Source organism: Salmo trutta, chromosome 21 (genome assembly GCF_901001165.1).
Source record: "Salmo trutta chromosome 21, fSalTru1.1, whole genome shotgun sequence".
NCBI classification, from domain to species: domain Eukaryota; kingdom Metazoa; phylum Chordata; class Actinopteri; order Salmoniformes; family Salmonidae; genus Salmo; species Salmo trutta.
This window is the reverse complement of record NC_042977.1, coordinates 12,916,552-12,934,686: the sequence shown is the minus strand read 5'-3', so window position 1 is coordinate 12,934,686 and position 18,135 is coordinate 12,916,552. Positions and strand designations below refer to the sequence as shown.

Genomic DNA, 18,135 nt, shown 5'->3' with positions numbered 1-18,135 from the left:
TTTCTTTTTACAACAAAACAAAACAATAATTTTAACGGTTATTACCGTCATGCAAAATTCCACCTAGTCACATCTCAATACGGGTTTAGGTAGCTCACTGACGAGGCCGTCAAGAATCTATGCATTTTACGAATCAAACATGAGCACATCATGCGATCGGAATTGGGAAGATAGAGCATGAATTCAGTCTACCCTTTATCATTCAATTTCCAACACTTAGGAGCGAAGTGCATGTAAAGGTACACTGAATGTTACCTTTGTGCTCTGGCAAGAGCCCTCTACCCCACACTCACACCCTGGTTTTCAAAGGCAAGTGCGCTACACCTGGTTTCTGTTTTCTCCATGGTTTGTGACTGCAGTGGGGTTTCCCTTTTAGCTGTATTCATGTGGAGAGGTGATACGTGTGGACCTTGAATAGAACTCCACAAAGGATTCCAAATTAGGAGCAAAAAAAAATAGAAACCTTGAAAATAAAAGTTTATTTGTACTTTTTTTTGCGACCAAGCAGCCTTGTTTGCTAGACTTAGAAACACAGGGGAAAGCTCCATTCTTCATGTGGTTTCTAGCCTCTCCATCATACTATAAGCAAGCATGGGGGGGCAGTTTTTTCACACAGACCTTTTTGACACCTGGACCTATATATTGGTATTAGCTTTTGGATTGCCTAGACCAGGTATTTCCAAACTGGGGGGTACGCGCAATGCCGTCGGGGGTACGCCAAATAAAAATGTGATTCACATGTTATATATTTTGTAAAAAATGTTTTTTAAACTTATTTTTTTTGTCACATTTTCAAACAGTCCATTTATATTTCTCAACAGGGCTATACATTTGAGTGAGGGTTTTTTCTCACCTGAGTAGCCTCGTTTCACTGCCAAAACTAAAATCGAACCATCTAGTGCTTAGCGAAATAACACAATGTCAAATACAGGTAGCCTAGTCAAATAATGAACATCCAATCACATTAACCGTTACTCTTGCGGGAATTCCACTAACGGTCCGTATGTAGCCAAATGTAGCTACTGCTCATGTTGGTATCTGTACTGATGGCGCAAAAGCCATGACAGGGTGACATAGTGGAGTGGTAACGCACGTGCAAGCATTTGCTCCCGACGCCACTTGGGCACACTGCAGCATCCACCGAGAGGCTCTTTCTGCCAAGGGAATGCCTGACAGCTTGAAAGAGATTTTAGACACTACAGTGAAAATTGTTAACTTTGTTAAAGCATGGCCCCTGAACTCTCGTGTATTTTCTGCACTATGCAATGATATTGTCAGTGACCATGTAACGCTTTTACAACCTACAGAAGTTCGCTGGTTATCAAAGGGCAAAGTATTAACACATATATTTTTGAATTGGGAGACGAGCTTACAGTTTTCTTTACTGACCATCATTTTCACTTGTCTGAACGCTCTCCACAACTATATTCAATGTGCGGGACAAAATTGAGGCTATGATTAAGAAGCTCTTCTCTGTCTGCATTAACAAGGACAACACACAGGTCTTTCCATCGTTGTATGACTTTTTTTTTTGTGTGCAAATGAACTCAAGCTTAAGGACAATGTCAAATGTGATATAGCGAAGCACCTGAGTGAGTTGGGTGCGCAATTACGCAGGTACTTTCCTGAAACAGATGACACAAACAAACAACTGGATTCGTTATCTCTTTCATGCCCTGCCTCCAGTCCACTTATTGATATCTGAACAAGAGAGCCTCATCGAAATTGCAACAAGCGGTTCTATGGAAATGTAATCAGAAGCCACTGCCAGATTTCTGGATTGCGCTGTGCTCAGACTATCCTGCCGTGGCAAATCGCGCTGTTTAGACACTGATGCCCTTTGCAACCACATACCTATGTGAGAGTGGATTCTCGGCCTTCACTAGCATGAAAACTAAATACAGGCACAGACTGTGTGTGGAAAATGATTTAGACTGACTCTCTCCAATACAACCCAACATTGCAGAGTTAACCTACCGGTCAAAGGTTTTAGAACACGTACTCATTGAATGGTTTTTCTCTATTTTTACTATATTTTACATTGTAGAATAATAGTGAAGACATCAAAACTATGAAATAACACGTATGGAATCATGTAGTATCATGTAGTATCCAAAAAAGTGTTAAAATCAAAATATATTTGAGGTTCTTCAAATAGCCACCCTTTGCCTTGATGACAGCTTTGCACACTCTTGGCATTCTCTCAACCAGCTTCATGAGGTAATGCATTTCAATTAGCAGGTGTGCTTTAAGTCGAAGTACATATTATGTCAAGAACAGCTCAAATAAGCAAAGAGAAACAACAGTCCATCATTACATGAAGTTCAGTCAATATGGAAAATGTCAAGAACTTTGAAAGTTTCTTCAAGTGCAGTCGCAAAAACCAACAAGCGCTATGATGAAACTGGCTCTCATGAGGACCACCACAGGAATGGAAGACCCAGAGTTACCTAAGCTGCAGAGGGTAAGTTCATTAGAGTTACCAGGCTCAGAAATTGCAGCCCAAATAAATGCTTCAGATTTCAAGTAACAGACACGTCTCAACATCAACTGTTCAGAGGAGACTGCGTGAATCGGGCCTTTGTGATCGAATTGATCGAACCACTACTAAAGGACACCAATAAGAAGAAGAGAATTGCTTGGGCCAAGAAACACGAGCAATGGACATTAGACCGGTGGAAATGCGTCCTTTGGTCTCGAGTCCAAATGGAGATTTTTTTGTTCCAACTTCCGTGTCTTTGTGAGACGTCGTGTGGGTGAACGGATGATCTCTGCATGTTTATTTTCCACCGTAAAGCATGGAGGAGGTGGTGTTATGGTGTGGGGGTGCTTTGCTGGTGACACTGTCTGTGATTTTTATAGAATTCAAGACACACTTAACCAGCATGGCTACCACAGCATTCTGCAGCGATACGCCATCCCATCTGGTTTGCGCTTAGTGGGACTTCATTGCTGGTGACACTCTCTGTGATTTATTTAGAATTCAAGTCGCACTTAACCAGCATGGCTACCACAGCATTCTGCAGCGAAACGCCATCCCATCTGCTTTGCTCTTAGTGGGACTATCATTTGGACAAAGACCCAACACACCTCCAGGCTGTGTAAAGGCTATTTTACCAAGGAGATGGATGGAGTGCTGCATCAGATGACCTGGCCTCCACAATCCCCTGACCTCAACCAAATTGAGATGGTTTGGGATGAGTCGGACCGCAGAGTTAAGGAAAAGCAGCCTGCAAGTGCTCAGTATATGTGTGAACTCCTTCAAGACTGTTGGAAAGCATTCCAGGTGAAGCTGGTTGAGAGAATGCCAAGAGTGTGCAAAGCTGTCATCAAGGCAAAGGGTGGAGCTTTAAAAAATCTCAAACATAAAAACATATATTTTGATATGTTAACACTTTTTTTGCTTACTACAAGATTCCATATGTGTTATTTCATAGTTTTGATGTCTTCACTATTATTCTACAATGTAGAAGTAAAAAATAAAGAGAAACCATTGAATGAGTAGGTGTTCAAAAACCTTTGACCAGTAGTGTATGTGCATCCTTTCAAGCACACCCTTCTCATTAACCTGTGGTAAGTTATTCAACATTTTTGATAAACAAATAAGGTTTTATATGTAAGATGATTAACTAAAGAGCAAAATTATTGATTTTTATTTGTGCCCTGGTCCTGTAAGAGCTCTTTGTCACTTCCCATGAGCTGGGTTGTGACAACTCTCACACATTCTTATGTTTTAGTAAATGTATCATATAGTGTGTGTGTGTGGCAGGCTTACAATGATGGCAAAAAAAAACGTTAAAAAAAAACATTTGAGAGTGCGCTGACCCTGGTGCTACAGGGGATACGCAGCTGGAGGTTGACTGTTTGAAGGGGTATGGGACTGTAAAAGTTTGGGAACCACTGGCCTAGACCAACTGAGCAGACCGTAATGTTCTCTTTAAAAGACACCTAGAATAGATAGCTATATTATAAAGTTTAGATATTTCTGGCCTGGGTGCAGTTATGCTCTTTGGAAATCCCTAATGATTCAATAAGCATTGTATAGTTGTATGTATTTCTTCATGTCCAGTCTCACTTGTCTCCCTTTACCTTGTGTAAACTCTGCACTACAGCAGCACGCTGTAGCAGAACATTGAGACCATGTTCAGTGACATCTCCAACCCCTCCTCCACATTTCAGCTGAAGATTTTCCTTGCCAGAAAAGTGTACTTCAAGACGACGGCCATTTATCTGAGCTGCCGCCTAGACATACTTGGCTGAAGTGTTTATCCTGCGTGCTAATAACAATTAGCCGCCATGTCGCTCCTCTTTGAGAAACCTGTCCCAATTTTTTTTGTGGGGGGGTGGGGATTTCACCCTATTGAGTCGGGTGTGGTCTGGTCCTCTGTTTATGCTGACCGGGGTGAAGCTTGATGCCAGACTTCGACGCCGCGTCCAAACAATGGGCCACTGCTCATTTTGTGACGTTTAATCACGAGGCTCGTTAGAGGTGATAAAGCCTTCTGCATTACTCTTGCAAGAAGCGAAGGAGACGCCTACACGGGGTTGTGGTTGAGCCTAATGACATTTCATATCAGTTGTTTATCAAATGGATCCAGCACGCAACTGAAATGTGATTATACAAGCGAGTGATTCATTTGGATATTACCTTGTTGGATAAATTGGACACACAACCTAGATATAAATCTCCCAATCTATGGTAGACCTATGAGAAGGAAAGAGTCAAGAGGTGCTAGTGGGCTGTGTGGGGGTGGGAGGGGGCGAAGACATGTGTCTTAAACACCAGAGTCATGACTCCGCCAGAATACCCTCTGGAACATGGCAGGAATGCACGCTATGGCTAAACAACCCCGTATCTCACACCACCAGACCCAGCTCCGCGTCCACACTGAGAGAGCCCTTGCACAGCACACTTCAACCGGGAGAATGTGCTTGTTTGAAAACGGCATTCCTCACTGAGGGGTTTTATGGGCAGCGTTTTCTTTTCTGAAGTGCCGTTTCACCCGGATTCATCTGTCCTTAAAGGGCTGATGGTTTTCTAATTTTACTGTCACCGGGCCTGTGGCTTTTCCTTATCTGTAATTTTAATAAACGGTTAGGAACATTTTCTCCTCCAGACCTTCTCCCAAGGACCACCTAGCTTGCTACATTGTTTTCTGGGTGTTGAAGTCCTCGACAGTTTGTTATTAAAGAGGAGCTATTAATCCTTTTCATGAGGGGTTTTGTCTGTGACCTAGCAAACAACAATGAACTGTAGTTGATATCTAAACTGTCTCTTTCTCTCCCGTTTCATTTTGCAGAAAGAATCATAGACAATATTCTAACTGCCACAAATAAATATAGCTTGGTTGAAGACCTTGACAGGTAATTACCATGGGAATTAAGTAGCGCACTCGTGTGAGGACACACTTTTTTTTAACCCCTCAGATGTTCTTCTCTTCCAGTCTTGGTTGTAAAAGATGCATTATTGTGGGCAATGGTGGTATCCTGGCCAACAAGTCTTTGGGCTCGCGCATAGATGATTACGACATTGTGGTGAGGTGAGTCTACGTCCAATGGAAGGGCAACATGATGCCAGTTAAGAGGGTAAAGAGGGTAGTTCTGCTGAATGTCAGTTTCTCCTTTTGAACTCTTGACACTGGTTAGACTTTAATGGACTTGGGATTAGTTTGGTAGCCTGGGTGCCAGCCGCAGATTATGTTATGATGTCAATACACAATGTATTCGCCCCCATAGCATTTCTTCTCTAACCGCAGGTTGAACGAGGCTCCTGTGACTGGTTTCGGCAAGGACGTGGGCACCAAGACCACCATGCGCATCACCTACCCCGAGGGGGCCATTCAGAAGCCTGAGCGCTACGAAAAGGACTCGCTATTCGTCTTCTCCGCCTTCAAACCGCTGGACTTCAAGTGGCTCAGACAAATGGTCTTCAAAGAGAAACTGGTGAGGCATACCTCAAGGCTGACTTATCTTTTTTATTAATTTGGACCGCTAAGAAAAAGTTAGTTGGTCATGTTTGTTAGTGGTTGGGTGCACTTCCGCAGCCCTGAAAGAGTATGCATTCTTCTGCAAAATGTTCAGTCCCACCTCCTTTCTAGGTCTCTTCCATTGCTTCTCCATCTGTCATAACATTAAGGCGACCACATAAACTTGAATCCCACTGGATGTTTTGGATAGTTTGAGTGCTTTCTGTGGCACCACGTGACTACGGGTGTTTTAGAAAAGCCGTTATGGTCATAGATATACGTGCATCTTCTGTTGCAGTCATTTGCTCGTCTTGTGACATTTAGTGGATGTGGTTATGGGTTCTCACAATACTTTCCCATTTCCTCATGATTATGAATAACAGGGTTTAAATTGTGCTTTATTGGTTTTTCAATCTGAGCAAATGTTTTCTCCACTTTCCATTCTGCCCTGGTGAGAAATAAAACACGATTTTCCCATTTAAGGACCTTTGTCCTTTCTTTTGACGAGCCACTGACTGCCATGCTTGAGTGACAGCCTGCGAATTGGCCTCTTAATCCGAGGGTCTGCCTGTCTGAATGAGCTTTTCCTTATCTCTTCCAGGGAGAACGGCAGACAATCCTGTATCACTGAAAGAGCTTGCACAAGCACTCTCGTCAGTCTGCAGTTACTCTACCAGTCAGGGTAGGGTAGCTAAATTCAAGGACATTTGCAGTCTCTCCAGATGGAGGAAAAAATTGTGTCTGCTGTTGAACTTGCCGGTCAGGCATTCAATTTTGGCCGTGTTGAGTTTCTCCCAATAGGGGGCTGCTAAATTTCTGAAGGGATTCTTCTGGTAAATCTGGCAATCCAGCGTCTGGGGGATCCACTTCCTATCCAGCGCAGCTGTGTGACTTTCAGGGACCAGCAGGAATTTTTACTAGGTGACATTTGTCAAAATACAAGACTCTGGAGAGATAAGAGGGGTTAGGAGGAGGGGGAGTGAGAAAGAGAGGGTACAATTAGGGTAAGGGAGAGGGCCATAAGAATAAGGGAAAGCATAAAAGAGGTGGCTGTTCCATGGTGCCTTTGAATTGGGCAGATTTGTCTGGACTGTCAGCTGGTAAGTAGCGGGGACAGTGCAAATGGCGGACATGGAAAACATTTATCTGATCTCTGGCTCCTCACAGATCAGGCTTTGATCTGCAGGGAAAGGAATACTTTCACTCATTAAATAAATCACTGGTCAGAAGTCCTCTGTCTTCCATGTCGGCACTGTAGTTGGGATGCATGCACACACACACACTTAACTCAGTCACACCAACTCACTATTTTGGGTCGAACGTGCTTCATGCAGCTCAATGTAACTCACAAACTATAGGTGTTGGTTAACACTTTTACATTGCCACTAATGTACAGTGCCTCCAGAAAGTATTCATATCCCTTGACTTCTTCCAATCTTTTTTGTTTTACAGCCTGAATTCAAAATTGATTACCTTCATTTGTTTCTCATTGATATACACACACTACCCCATAATTACAGTAAAAATAGGTTTTTAGACATTTTTGAAAATGTATTGAAAGTTAAATACAGAAGTGTTCACACCCCTGAGTTAATACTTTGTAGAAGCACATTTGGTGGCAATTACAGCTGTGGGTCTTTCTGGGTGAGTTCTAAGAGCTTTCCACACCTGGATTGTGCAACATTTACCCATGTATTATTTTCAAAATTCAAGCTCTGTCAAATTGGTTGTTGATCATTGCTAGGCAACCATTTTCAGGTCTTGCTGTAGATTCAAGTCCAAACTGAAACTCTGCCACTCCAGAACATTCACTGTCTTCTTGGTAAGAAACTCCAATGTAGATTTGGCCTTTTTTTAGGTTATTGTCCTGCTGAAAGGTGAATTAATCTCCTAGTGTCTGGTGGAAAACAGACTGAACCAGATTTTCCTCTAGGATTTTGCTTGTGTTTAGCGCCATTCCGTTTCTTTTTTATCCTGAAAACCTCCCCACTATGCTGGAAAATATGGAGAGTAGTACTCAGTAATGTGTTGTATTGGATTTGCCCCAAACATAACATTTTGTATTCAGGAAAAAAAGTTGATTGCTTTGCCTGAATAAAAAATTAAAAACTTAATTCCACTTTGACATTACAGGTAGGCCAATACCCCCAAAAATCTAAATGTACATTTTAAATTAAGGGTGTAACAACAAAATGTGGAAAAATATAGCCTAACCTATGCAAATGTGAATTCAGCAGCTGACCTTTTATTGAAGCTGCAGAAATTCCTGACAACCACAACACTTGGCTCCTGAGAGGTGCAGTGGTCTAAGGCACTGCATTGCAGAGCAAGAGGTGTCACTACAGTCCCTGGTTTGAATCCAGGCTGTATCACATCCGGCCTTGATTGGGAGTCCAACGGGTGGTGCACAATTGGCCCAGCGTCGTCCAGGTTTGGCCGGCGTAGGCCGTCATTGTAAATAAGATTTTGTTCTTAACGGACTTCCCTAGATAAAAAATATTTCAACATTGTGATATACAGGTGAAGTTGGAAGTTTACATACACTTAGGTTGGAGTCATTAACTTGTTTTTCAACCACTCCACAAATTTCTTGTTAACCTTTCTATAGTTTTGGCAAGTCGGTTAGGACATCTACTTTGTGCATGCCACAAGTAATTTTTCCAACAATTGTTTACAGATAGATTATTTCACTTATAATTCACTGTTTCACAATTCCAGTGGGTCAGAAGTTTACATACACTAAATTGACAGCGCCTTTAAACAGCTTGGAATATTCCAGAAAATGATGTCATGGCTTTAGAAGCTTCTGATAGGCTAATTGACATCATTTGAGTCAAGGCCTACCTTCAACCTCAGTGCCTCTTTGCTTGACATCATGGGAAAATCAAAAGAAATCGGCCAAGACACTAAGAAAAAATTGTGGACCTCCAGTTTGGATCATCCTTGGGAGCAATTTCCAAAGGCCTAAAGGTACCACGTTCATCTGTACAAACAATAGTACGCAAGTATAAACACCATGGGACCACGCAGCCGTCATACCACTCAGGAAGGCGACACGTTAACGTACTTTGGTGCGAAAATTCCAGAACAACAGCAAAGGACCTTGTGAAGATGCTGGAGGAAACAGGTACAAAAGTATCTATATCCACAGTAAAACGAGTCCTATATTGACATAACCAGAAAGGCTGCTCAGCAAGGAAGAAGCCACTGCTCCAAAACCGGCATAAAAAACCCACACTACGGTTTGCAACTGCACATGGGGACAAAGATCATACTTTTTGCTTAAATATCCTCTAGTCTGATGAAATACAAATAGAACTGTTTGGCCATAATGACCATCGTTATGTTTGAAGGAAAAAGGGGAAGCTTGCAAGCCGAAGAATACCATCCCAACCGTGAAGCACAGGGGTGGCAGCATCATGTTGTCGGTGTGCTTTGCTGCAGGAGCGACTGGTGCACTTCACAAAATAGATGGCTTCATGAGAAAGGAAAATTATGTGGATATATTGAAGCAACATCTCAAGACATCAGCCAGGAAGTTAAAGCTTGGTCACAAATGGGTCTTCCAAATGGACAATGACCCCAAGCATACTTCCAAAGTTGTGGCAAAATGACTTAAGGACAACAAAGTCAAGATATTGGAGTCGCCATCACAAAGCCCTGACCTCTATCCTATAGAACATTTGTGGGCAGAACTGAAGTAGTGTGTGCAATCAAGGAGGCCTACAAACCTGACTCAGTTACACCAGCTCTGTCAGGAGAAATGGGCCAAAATTCACCCAACTTATTGTGGAAGGCTACCTGAAACGTTTGACCCAAGTTAAACATTTTAAAGGCAATGCTACGAAATGCTGATTGAGTGTATGTAAACTTCAGACCCACTGGGAATGTGAGGAAAGAAATAAAAGCTGAAATAAATCATTCACTCTACTAATTATTCTGACATTTCACATTCTTAAAATCAGTGGTGAATGTCAGGAATTGTGAAAAATGTAGTTTATGTATTTGGCTAAGGTGTATGTATACTTCCAACTTCAACTGTATGTACTGCCACTGAGCACAAAGTGAGGCATTACAGTAGTTAACCTGTTGGGGGTAGGGGGCAGTATTGACACGGCCGGATAAAAAACGTACCCGATTTAATCTGGTTACTACTCCTGCCCAGTAACTTGAATATGCATATAATTATTGGCTTTGGATAGAAAACACCCTAAAGTTTCTAAAACTGTTTGAATGGTGTCTGTGAGTATAACAGAACTCATATGGCAGGCAAAAACCTGAGAAGATTCCTTACAGGAAGTGCCCTCTGACAAGATCTTGTTCTTCTTGTCTCTGTTTATTGAAGACTGAGGATCTTTGCTGTAACGTGACACTTCCTACGGCTCCCATAGGCTCTCAGAGCCCGGGAAAAAGCTGAATGATATCGAGGCAGCCCCAGGCTGAAACACATTTGCGCTTTTGGCAAGTGGCCGATCAGAGGACAATGGGCTTAGGCGCGTGCACGAGTCGACCCCGTGCTTTATTTTCTTTCGTCTTTTTACCTAAACGCAGATTCCCGGTCGGAATATTATCGCTTTTTTACGAGAAAAATTGCATAAAAATGTATTTTAAACAGCGGTTGACATGCTTCGAAGTACGGTAATGGAATATTTAGAATATTTTTGTCACGAAATGCGTCGTGCTCGTCACCCTTCTTTACCCTTTCGGATAGTGTCTTGAATGCACGAACAAAACGCCGCTGTTTGGATATAACTATGGATTATTTGGGACCAAACCAATATTTGTTATTGAAGTAGAAGTCCTGGGAGTGCATTCTGACGAAGAACAGGAAAGGTAATCAAACTTTTCTAATAGTAAATCGGAGTTTGGTGAAGGCTAAACTTGCTGGGTGTCTAAATAGCTAGCCCTGTGATGCCGGGCTATCTACTTAGAATATTGCAAAATGTGCTTTCACCGAAAAGCTATTTTAAAATCGGACATATCGAGTGCATAGAGGAGTTCTGTATCTATAATTCTAAAAATAATTTTTATGCTTTTTGTGAACGTTTATCGTGAGTAATTTAGTAAATTTTTTGTAAATTCACCAGGAGTTTGCGGGGGGTATGCTAGTTCTGAACGTCACATGCTAATGTAAAAAGCTGTTTTTTGATATAAATATGAACTTGATTGAACAAAACATGCATGTATTGTATAACATAATGTCCTAGGGTTGTCATCTGATGAAGATCATCAAAGGTTGGTGCTGCATTTAGCTGTCTTCTGGGTTTTTGTGACATTATATGCTAGCTTGAAAAATGGGTGTCTGATTATTTCTGGCTGGGTACTCTGCTGACATAATCTAATGTTTTGCTTTCGTTGTAAAGCCTTTTTGAAATCTGACAGTGTGGTTAGATTAACGAGAGTCTTGTCTTTAAAATGGTGTAAAATAGTCATATGTTTGAGAAATTGAAGTAATAGCATTTCTAAGGTATTTGAATAACGCGCCACAGGATTCCACTGGCTGTTACGTAGGTGGGACGATTTTGTCCCGCCGACCCTAGAGAGGTTAAAGGGTTATTTTGGCAATGAGGTTACAGGTCGTTTTAACGAGCCAGTACTAACTAGCGTTACCCATAGACTTCCAGTCATTGCGCCGCTATTATGCTTAGTGTCTTTTTAAGTGTTGCTTGCTTGACAAATGAGGCCCATCATTGTTGTGAATTCCTGTTGATGAAAGATTATCCAAGAAGCTCTATTCGCTCCTAGAGCTAGATTAGCATCGAACGCATACACTCCGTCTGTTGCGGCAAACAGTTTCTCTTTGGACGTGTTTATTCTTTGGCAGGTAAATAAAAAGGAACGTCATTTAGATGTTCAACCAGACATTCAACTAATATCAGATATTCACATTCATTCAATTACCCTGAGTAGGCATTTCTCTATGCATGATATGGGGGAAATGAATGCTGAGATGCGGTCCGGTCTCAAAACATGATTCATTCTCTCAGTAAACAACCTGTAACCCTGGTAACAAGGTAGTCAGTCAGATAACTGTTGACTGGAAACTGTAATCTTCTGTTTAGTCATTTTGGGAACCCTCATCAAAAGACAAGTAATCCTGTTCATTGAATATTATCGTCACTTCATTGCTACCGGAGTAACTGCATCATAAGGGACCTAAACTATTGCAGTGGAAACATAACACACTTTGTATGTCTTTAGCGACTGCGGCTAGCAAGCCCCTTTGTGCTGTCATGTTTTTAACCCCTCACATTTTCACCTTGTTAATACCAGTTGGCAGGTTGTACACCGGTAAAGCCATGAGTAACTGTACAAATAAAACAAGCTTCAGAAAACTCATGTTTTTGGACTCCTGTTACACTAATCCCTACACATAGCCAAGCCCTGTGTACTCTCTCCTTTTTTGTCTGGCCCACAGGGAGACTTGTATGTAACTTTGAACAGTTGCTCTGTGGGAGCTTTGATGTCTTTGGTCTGGCGGGGGCTCCTTTGTGTGGCGTGGGCGCTCACAGGTGGAAGGAATGCAAGGCCCTTTCAGGATGCCTCTCTCACCAGGTTTGAAAGGGAAGGTTTTTCACTGCTTCTTTTATGTGGGTGGGAGGTGCGCTTTCGTAATAGTGCTTCTGAAAGTGACTCTCACCTGTGCTGTCATGGCCGTCCCCTTTTCCCCCCTCTCTCCTGGCAGAAGTGTTTTGATGAGTGACTGACACCTCTGAATGTAATGTCTTTTAAAGGTTGGAGAGTTTACCAACATTTCTTGCCCAGAGGGAGTTGGAATTGACATAATAAAAGTGTAATGACGGCCGTTTTATGGGCTCCTGACCAATTGTACTATTTTGGGTATTTTTTGAAAGCTGATCTTAACTTTCTTTGTACATAATGTTTCCACCATCGTTTCTATGACTGAAAGAGCTTCTGGACCATCAGAACGGCTAACACTAACCTCGATTTGGACGAGGACTTCTACTTCACTGAGTTGGAGGCGAAAGACATATTCATTATTCCGGACGTGGCGTTGATCCCCGACACTCGTAGAAGACGAAGACTGCGCTATATAGGTCGGCGCACGGACACCCTGGTGAGACTATGGCGGCGAATGAATAAATCGCCTCTACCCTCTGTTCTATTGGCGAATGTGCAGTCGTTGGAGAATAAATTGGACGAGCTTCGCTCAAGACTATCCTATCAACGGGACATAGACTATGCTTCTTGGAGTCATGGCTGAACAAGGACATGGATAATATAAAGCTATCTGGTTTTTCTATGCATCGGCGGGACAGAACGGCAAAGTCCAGTAAGATCAGTGGTGGTGGCTTGTCTCTTTAACAACAGCTGGTACGGAATCTCTGATATTAAAGAAGCGTTAAAATACCTCCATGATAAGCTGTAGACCATACTATTTACCAAGAGTTCATATTATTATTTTTTTGTAGCTGTCTATTTACCACCACAAGCCAATACTGGCACTAAGACCGCATTCAACAATCTGTATAGGGCCATACGCAAACAAGAAAATACTCATCCAGAGGTGGCGCTCCTAGTGGCAGGTGATTTTAATGCAAGAAAACTGAAATCCATTTTTACCTAATTTCTACCAGCATGTCACCTGTGCATCTAGAGGGATAATAACTTTGGATATCATTTACTCATACAAAGCTCTCCCCCACCCTTATTTGGCAAATTGGACCTTAACTCTTTCCTCCCGCTTCCTGTTGACAAGCAAAAACTCAAACAGGATGTACCAGTGACGTGCTCTATTCGCAAGTTGTCCGATGAAGCGGAGGCTAAGCTACAGTACTGTTTTGCTAGCACAGACTGGAATATCTTTTGACATTCATTTGACAGCATTGAGGAGTTTAACATATTAGTCACCGGCTTCATTAATAAGTGTATCGATGACGTTGTCCCCGCAGTGACCATACATGCATACATATTCCAACCAGAAGCCATAGATTACAGGCAACATCCTTACTGAGCTAAAGGCTAGAGCTGCCGCTTTCAAGGAGAAGGACACTAATCCGGACGCTTATAAGATATACCGCTACGCCCTTGGAACCATCAAACAGGCAAAGTCTCAATACAGGACTAACATCGAATCCTACTACATTGGCTCTGATGCTCGTCGGATGTGGCAGGGCTTGCAAACTATCATGGATTACAAAGGCAAACCCAGCTGAGAGCTGCCCAGTGACGCGAGCCTACCAGAAGGGCTAAATGCCTTTTTTATGCTTGCTTCGAGGCAAGCAACACTGAACCATGCGTGAGTGCACCAGCTGTTCTGGGCGACTGTATAATCACGTTCTCCGTAGCCGATGTGAGTAAGACCTATAAACAAGTTAACGTTCACAATGCCGGATGGCTAGATGGATTACCAGGATGTGTACCCCCGAGCATGCGCTGGCAAGTATCTTCACTGACATTTTCAATCTCTCTCTGACCCAGTCTGTAATACCTACATGTTTCATGTAAACCACCATTGTCCCTGTGCCTAAGAACACCAAGGTAACCTGTCTAAATGACTACCGCCCCCGTGGCAACATTTGTAACCATGCTTTGAAAAGGCTGGTCATGGCTCACATCAACACCATCATCCCAGAAACCCTGGCCCCACTCCAATTTGCATACCACACCAACAGATCCACAGATGACGCAATCTCTGTTGCACTCCACATTGCCCTTTCCCACCAGGACAAAAGGAACACCTATGTGATAATGCAGTTCATTGACTACAGCTCACTGTTGAGCCCTCCAAGCTTATCACTAAGGTAAAGACCCTGGGACTGAACACCTACCTCTGCATCTGGATCCTGGACTTTTTTGACGGTTAGCCCCTAGGTGGTAAGGGTAGGGAGGAAGTGAGGCCCTGGCAGAGTGGTGCCAGGAAAATAACCTCTCCTTCAACGTCAAAAAATCGGAGGAGCTGATCGTGGACTTCAGGAGACTGCAGAGGGAGCACGCCCACATCCACAGTGAAAAGCTTAAAGTTCCTCGCCATACACATTACTGACAATATGAAATGGTCCTCCCACACAGACGGTGTGGTGAGAAGGCGCACCGTCTGTGGGCACTGCAAATAGTCTGGGGGCACTGCAAATAGTCTGGGTAGCCATTTGACTAGTTGTTCAGAAGTCTTATGGCTTGGGGGTAGAAGCTGTTTAGAAGCCAACTGAGTTGCAAAGAAAAATCCATATCTTAGACTGGCCAATAAAAAGAAAAGATTTAGATGGGCAAAAGAACAGACACTGGACAGAGGAACTCTGCCTAAAAGGCCAGCATCCCGGAGTCGCCTCTTTACTGTTGACGTTGAGACTGATGTTTTGCGGGTACTATTTAATGAAGCTGTCAGTTGAGGACTTGTGAGGCGTCTGTTTCTCAAACTAGACTCTCTAATGTACTTGTCCTCTTGCTCAGTTGTGCACCGGGGCCTCCCACTCTTCCTATTCTGTTTAGAGCCAGTTTGCGCTGTTCTGTGAAGGGAGTTGTACACAGCGTACGAGATCTTCAGTTTCTTGGCAATTTCTCGAATGGAATAGCCCTCATTTCTCAGAACAAGGAATCGACTGACGAGTTTCAGAAGAAAGGTCTTTGTTTCTGGCCATTTTGAGCCTGTAAATCAAACCCAGAAATGCTGATGCTCCAGATACGCAACTAGTCTAAAGTAGACCAGTTGTATTGCTTCTTTAATTAGCACAAAAGTTTTCAGGTGTGCTAACATAATTGCAAAAAGGTTTTCTAATGATCAATTAGCCTTTTTAAAATGATAAACTTGGATTAGCTAACACCATTGGAACACAGTAGTGAAGGTTGCTGATAATTGGCCTCTGTACGCCTATGTAGATATTCCATTAAAAATCAGCCGTTTCCAGCTACAATAGTAATTTACAACATTAACAATGTCTACACTGTATTTCTGATAAATTTGATGTTATTGTAATGGACAAAAAAAATTGCTTTTCTTTAAAAAAAAACAAGGACATTTCTACGTGACCCCAAACTTGTGTGTGTGTGTGTTTGTTTGTAAAACCAGGAAAGGCACATTGAGTCTATCAAGGGAAGCCTGGCCAAGAAGGCAGCAACAATCAATAAATTACAGAATTCAAACATACAACAATTCAACAACATGATCCAGCCTAAAAAAAAAGCATTTACACTCCTTTGTAACATAGTCTCCCATCAAAATGTTTCATTCATTCAGTGGCACTAACATATCTAGATGTAGCATGGATTGTAGACTATTCCATGCCTCTGGTGCAGAAGACGACAAGGCAGTCTTGCATAATACTGTAAATGTCCTGGGGACTTTAAGTAGCAACCACCTAGCAGACCAGGTGTGGTGAAAGAGACCAGACTACGGAGGTAAAGAGGGATTTTACCCTAAAGGGCTTTGTAGATGAACACAAAAAAGTAGCTTTCTGTGCATTCAAAGTGAGGTCCAACCCACTGTTTGGTACAAGGTCCAATGGTGGGTGAGGGACTTGGCATTTGCAAAAAAGTCCGGACAGAGGAGGCTGCATGCATATACAAGAAGACACCATAATCAATTACAGAGAGAAAAGTGGCCTGAACAAGCTTCTTTCTAGCCGTAAGCGGGAAGCAAGCCTTATTACAAAAATAAAAACCCAATTTCAATTTAAGCTTCGTCGCAAAATTATCCATATGAACTTCAGAGGACAACTTGTCATCCAACCATATACCTAGGTATTTGTAGGATGACTCTCTTTCAATGGATAAGCCACCAGATTTGACAACGCTAACCTTCTCTGGCTGAGTGCAAGCTCTGGTAAAGGTCATTTTGTTATTTAACCTGTTGGGGCTAGGGGGCAGTATTTGCACGGCCGGATAAAAAACTTACCCGATTTAATCTGGTTACTACTCCTGCCCAGAAACTTGAATATGCATATAATTAGTAGATTTGGATAGAAAACACTCTAAAGCTTCTAAAACTGTTTGAATGGTGTCTGTGAGTATAACAGAACTCAGAGTGTTTTCTATCCAAATCTACTAATAATATGCATATTCTAGTTTCTGGGCCAGAATTGGGTACGTTTTTCATCCGGCCGTGAAAATTCTGCCCCTAGCCCAGACAGGTTAAGGGGTCACTAACAGGTTAAGTATATTTAAACCCTTTTTTTTTTTTTTACTTTTACTCAAGTAGTATTTTACTGTATTAGTTTTCTATTAAGATATTTGTACTGTAACACAATTAAGACAATTCGGTACTTTTTCCACTACTGCACCCAGTCACTACAAAGATACAGTACAGGCGTCCTTCCTAACTTTCGTAGGCCAATGGTGACTTTACAACAGTTTAATGGCTGTGATAGGAGAACACTGATCAATTAAAATTGTAGCCACCATACTTACTTAATTGACAGAGTGAATAGAAGTAAGCCTGTACAGAATAAACCTATTCTAAAACATGGGTCCAGTTTGCAATAAGGCACTAAAGTGAAACTGCAAAAAATGTAGCAAAGAAAGGAACTTTATGTCCTCAGTACAAAGAGTTATGTTTGGGGAAAATCCAACACATCACTGCGTACCACTTCATATTTTTAAGCATAGTGATGGCTGCATCATGTTTTCCTAGAGACACTGGGAGACATTCACCTTTCAGCAGGGCAATAACCTATACACTGAAGTTGCTTACCAAGATGACATTGAATGTTCTAGAGTGGCCTAGTTACAGTTTTGACTTAAATCGGCTTGAAAATCTATGGCAAGACTTGAAAATGGCTGGCAATGCTCAACAACCAATTTGACAGAGCTAAATTATTTTTAAATAATAATGTGCAACTATTGTACAATCCAGGTGTGCAAAGCTCTGATTTACCCAGAAAGTCTCACATCTGTAATAGCTGCCAAAGGTGATTCTATCATGTATTGACTCAGGGGGTTGAATACTTATCTAATCAAATTTTATTGTTATTAAAAATATATATATATTTTTAATACTTGTTTAAAAAGTTCTACCATTTTGTCAGAGTATTTTGTCAATTAAACCAATTTTAATCCCACTTTGTAACAAGAAAATGTGGAAAAAACACTATACAGAAACATTTACCTACCAGTAAACAAGGATTAAGAACATTAGCCAAGCAGTATCTGTGTATATGCAATAAGTCAAATCCAGATTATTATAAACAAAGCAGAATCAGTAATTTAGCCTGCT

General features: G+C 41.9%; 1 protein-coding gene across 6 annotated transcripts in view; it reads left to right on the top strand.

The window, feature by feature from the left end:
* Positions 1 to 18,135, top strand: part of LOC115156716 (CMP-N-acetylneuraminate-beta-1,4-galactoside alpha-2,3-sialyltransferase) — a 71,801-nt gene that overhangs the window by 35,473 nt on the left and 18,193 nt on the right. For all 6 annotated transcript variants that reach the window (XR_003868310.1, XM_029704331.1, XM_029704328.1 and 3 more), the window contains 3 exons: positions 5,301 to 5,364; positions 5,445 to 5,540; positions 5,757 to 5,943. Coding sequence is in view for 5 of the 6 variants with exons in the window: in XM_029704331.1 (XP_029560191.1) it covers positions 5,301 to 5,364; positions 5,445 to 5,540; positions 5,757 to 5,943 (347 nt within the window). In the remaining variant the exon portion in view is untranslated. The remainder of the gene's footprint in view (positions 1 to 5,300; positions 5,365 to 5,444; positions 5,541 to 5,756; positions 5,944 to 18,135) is intronic.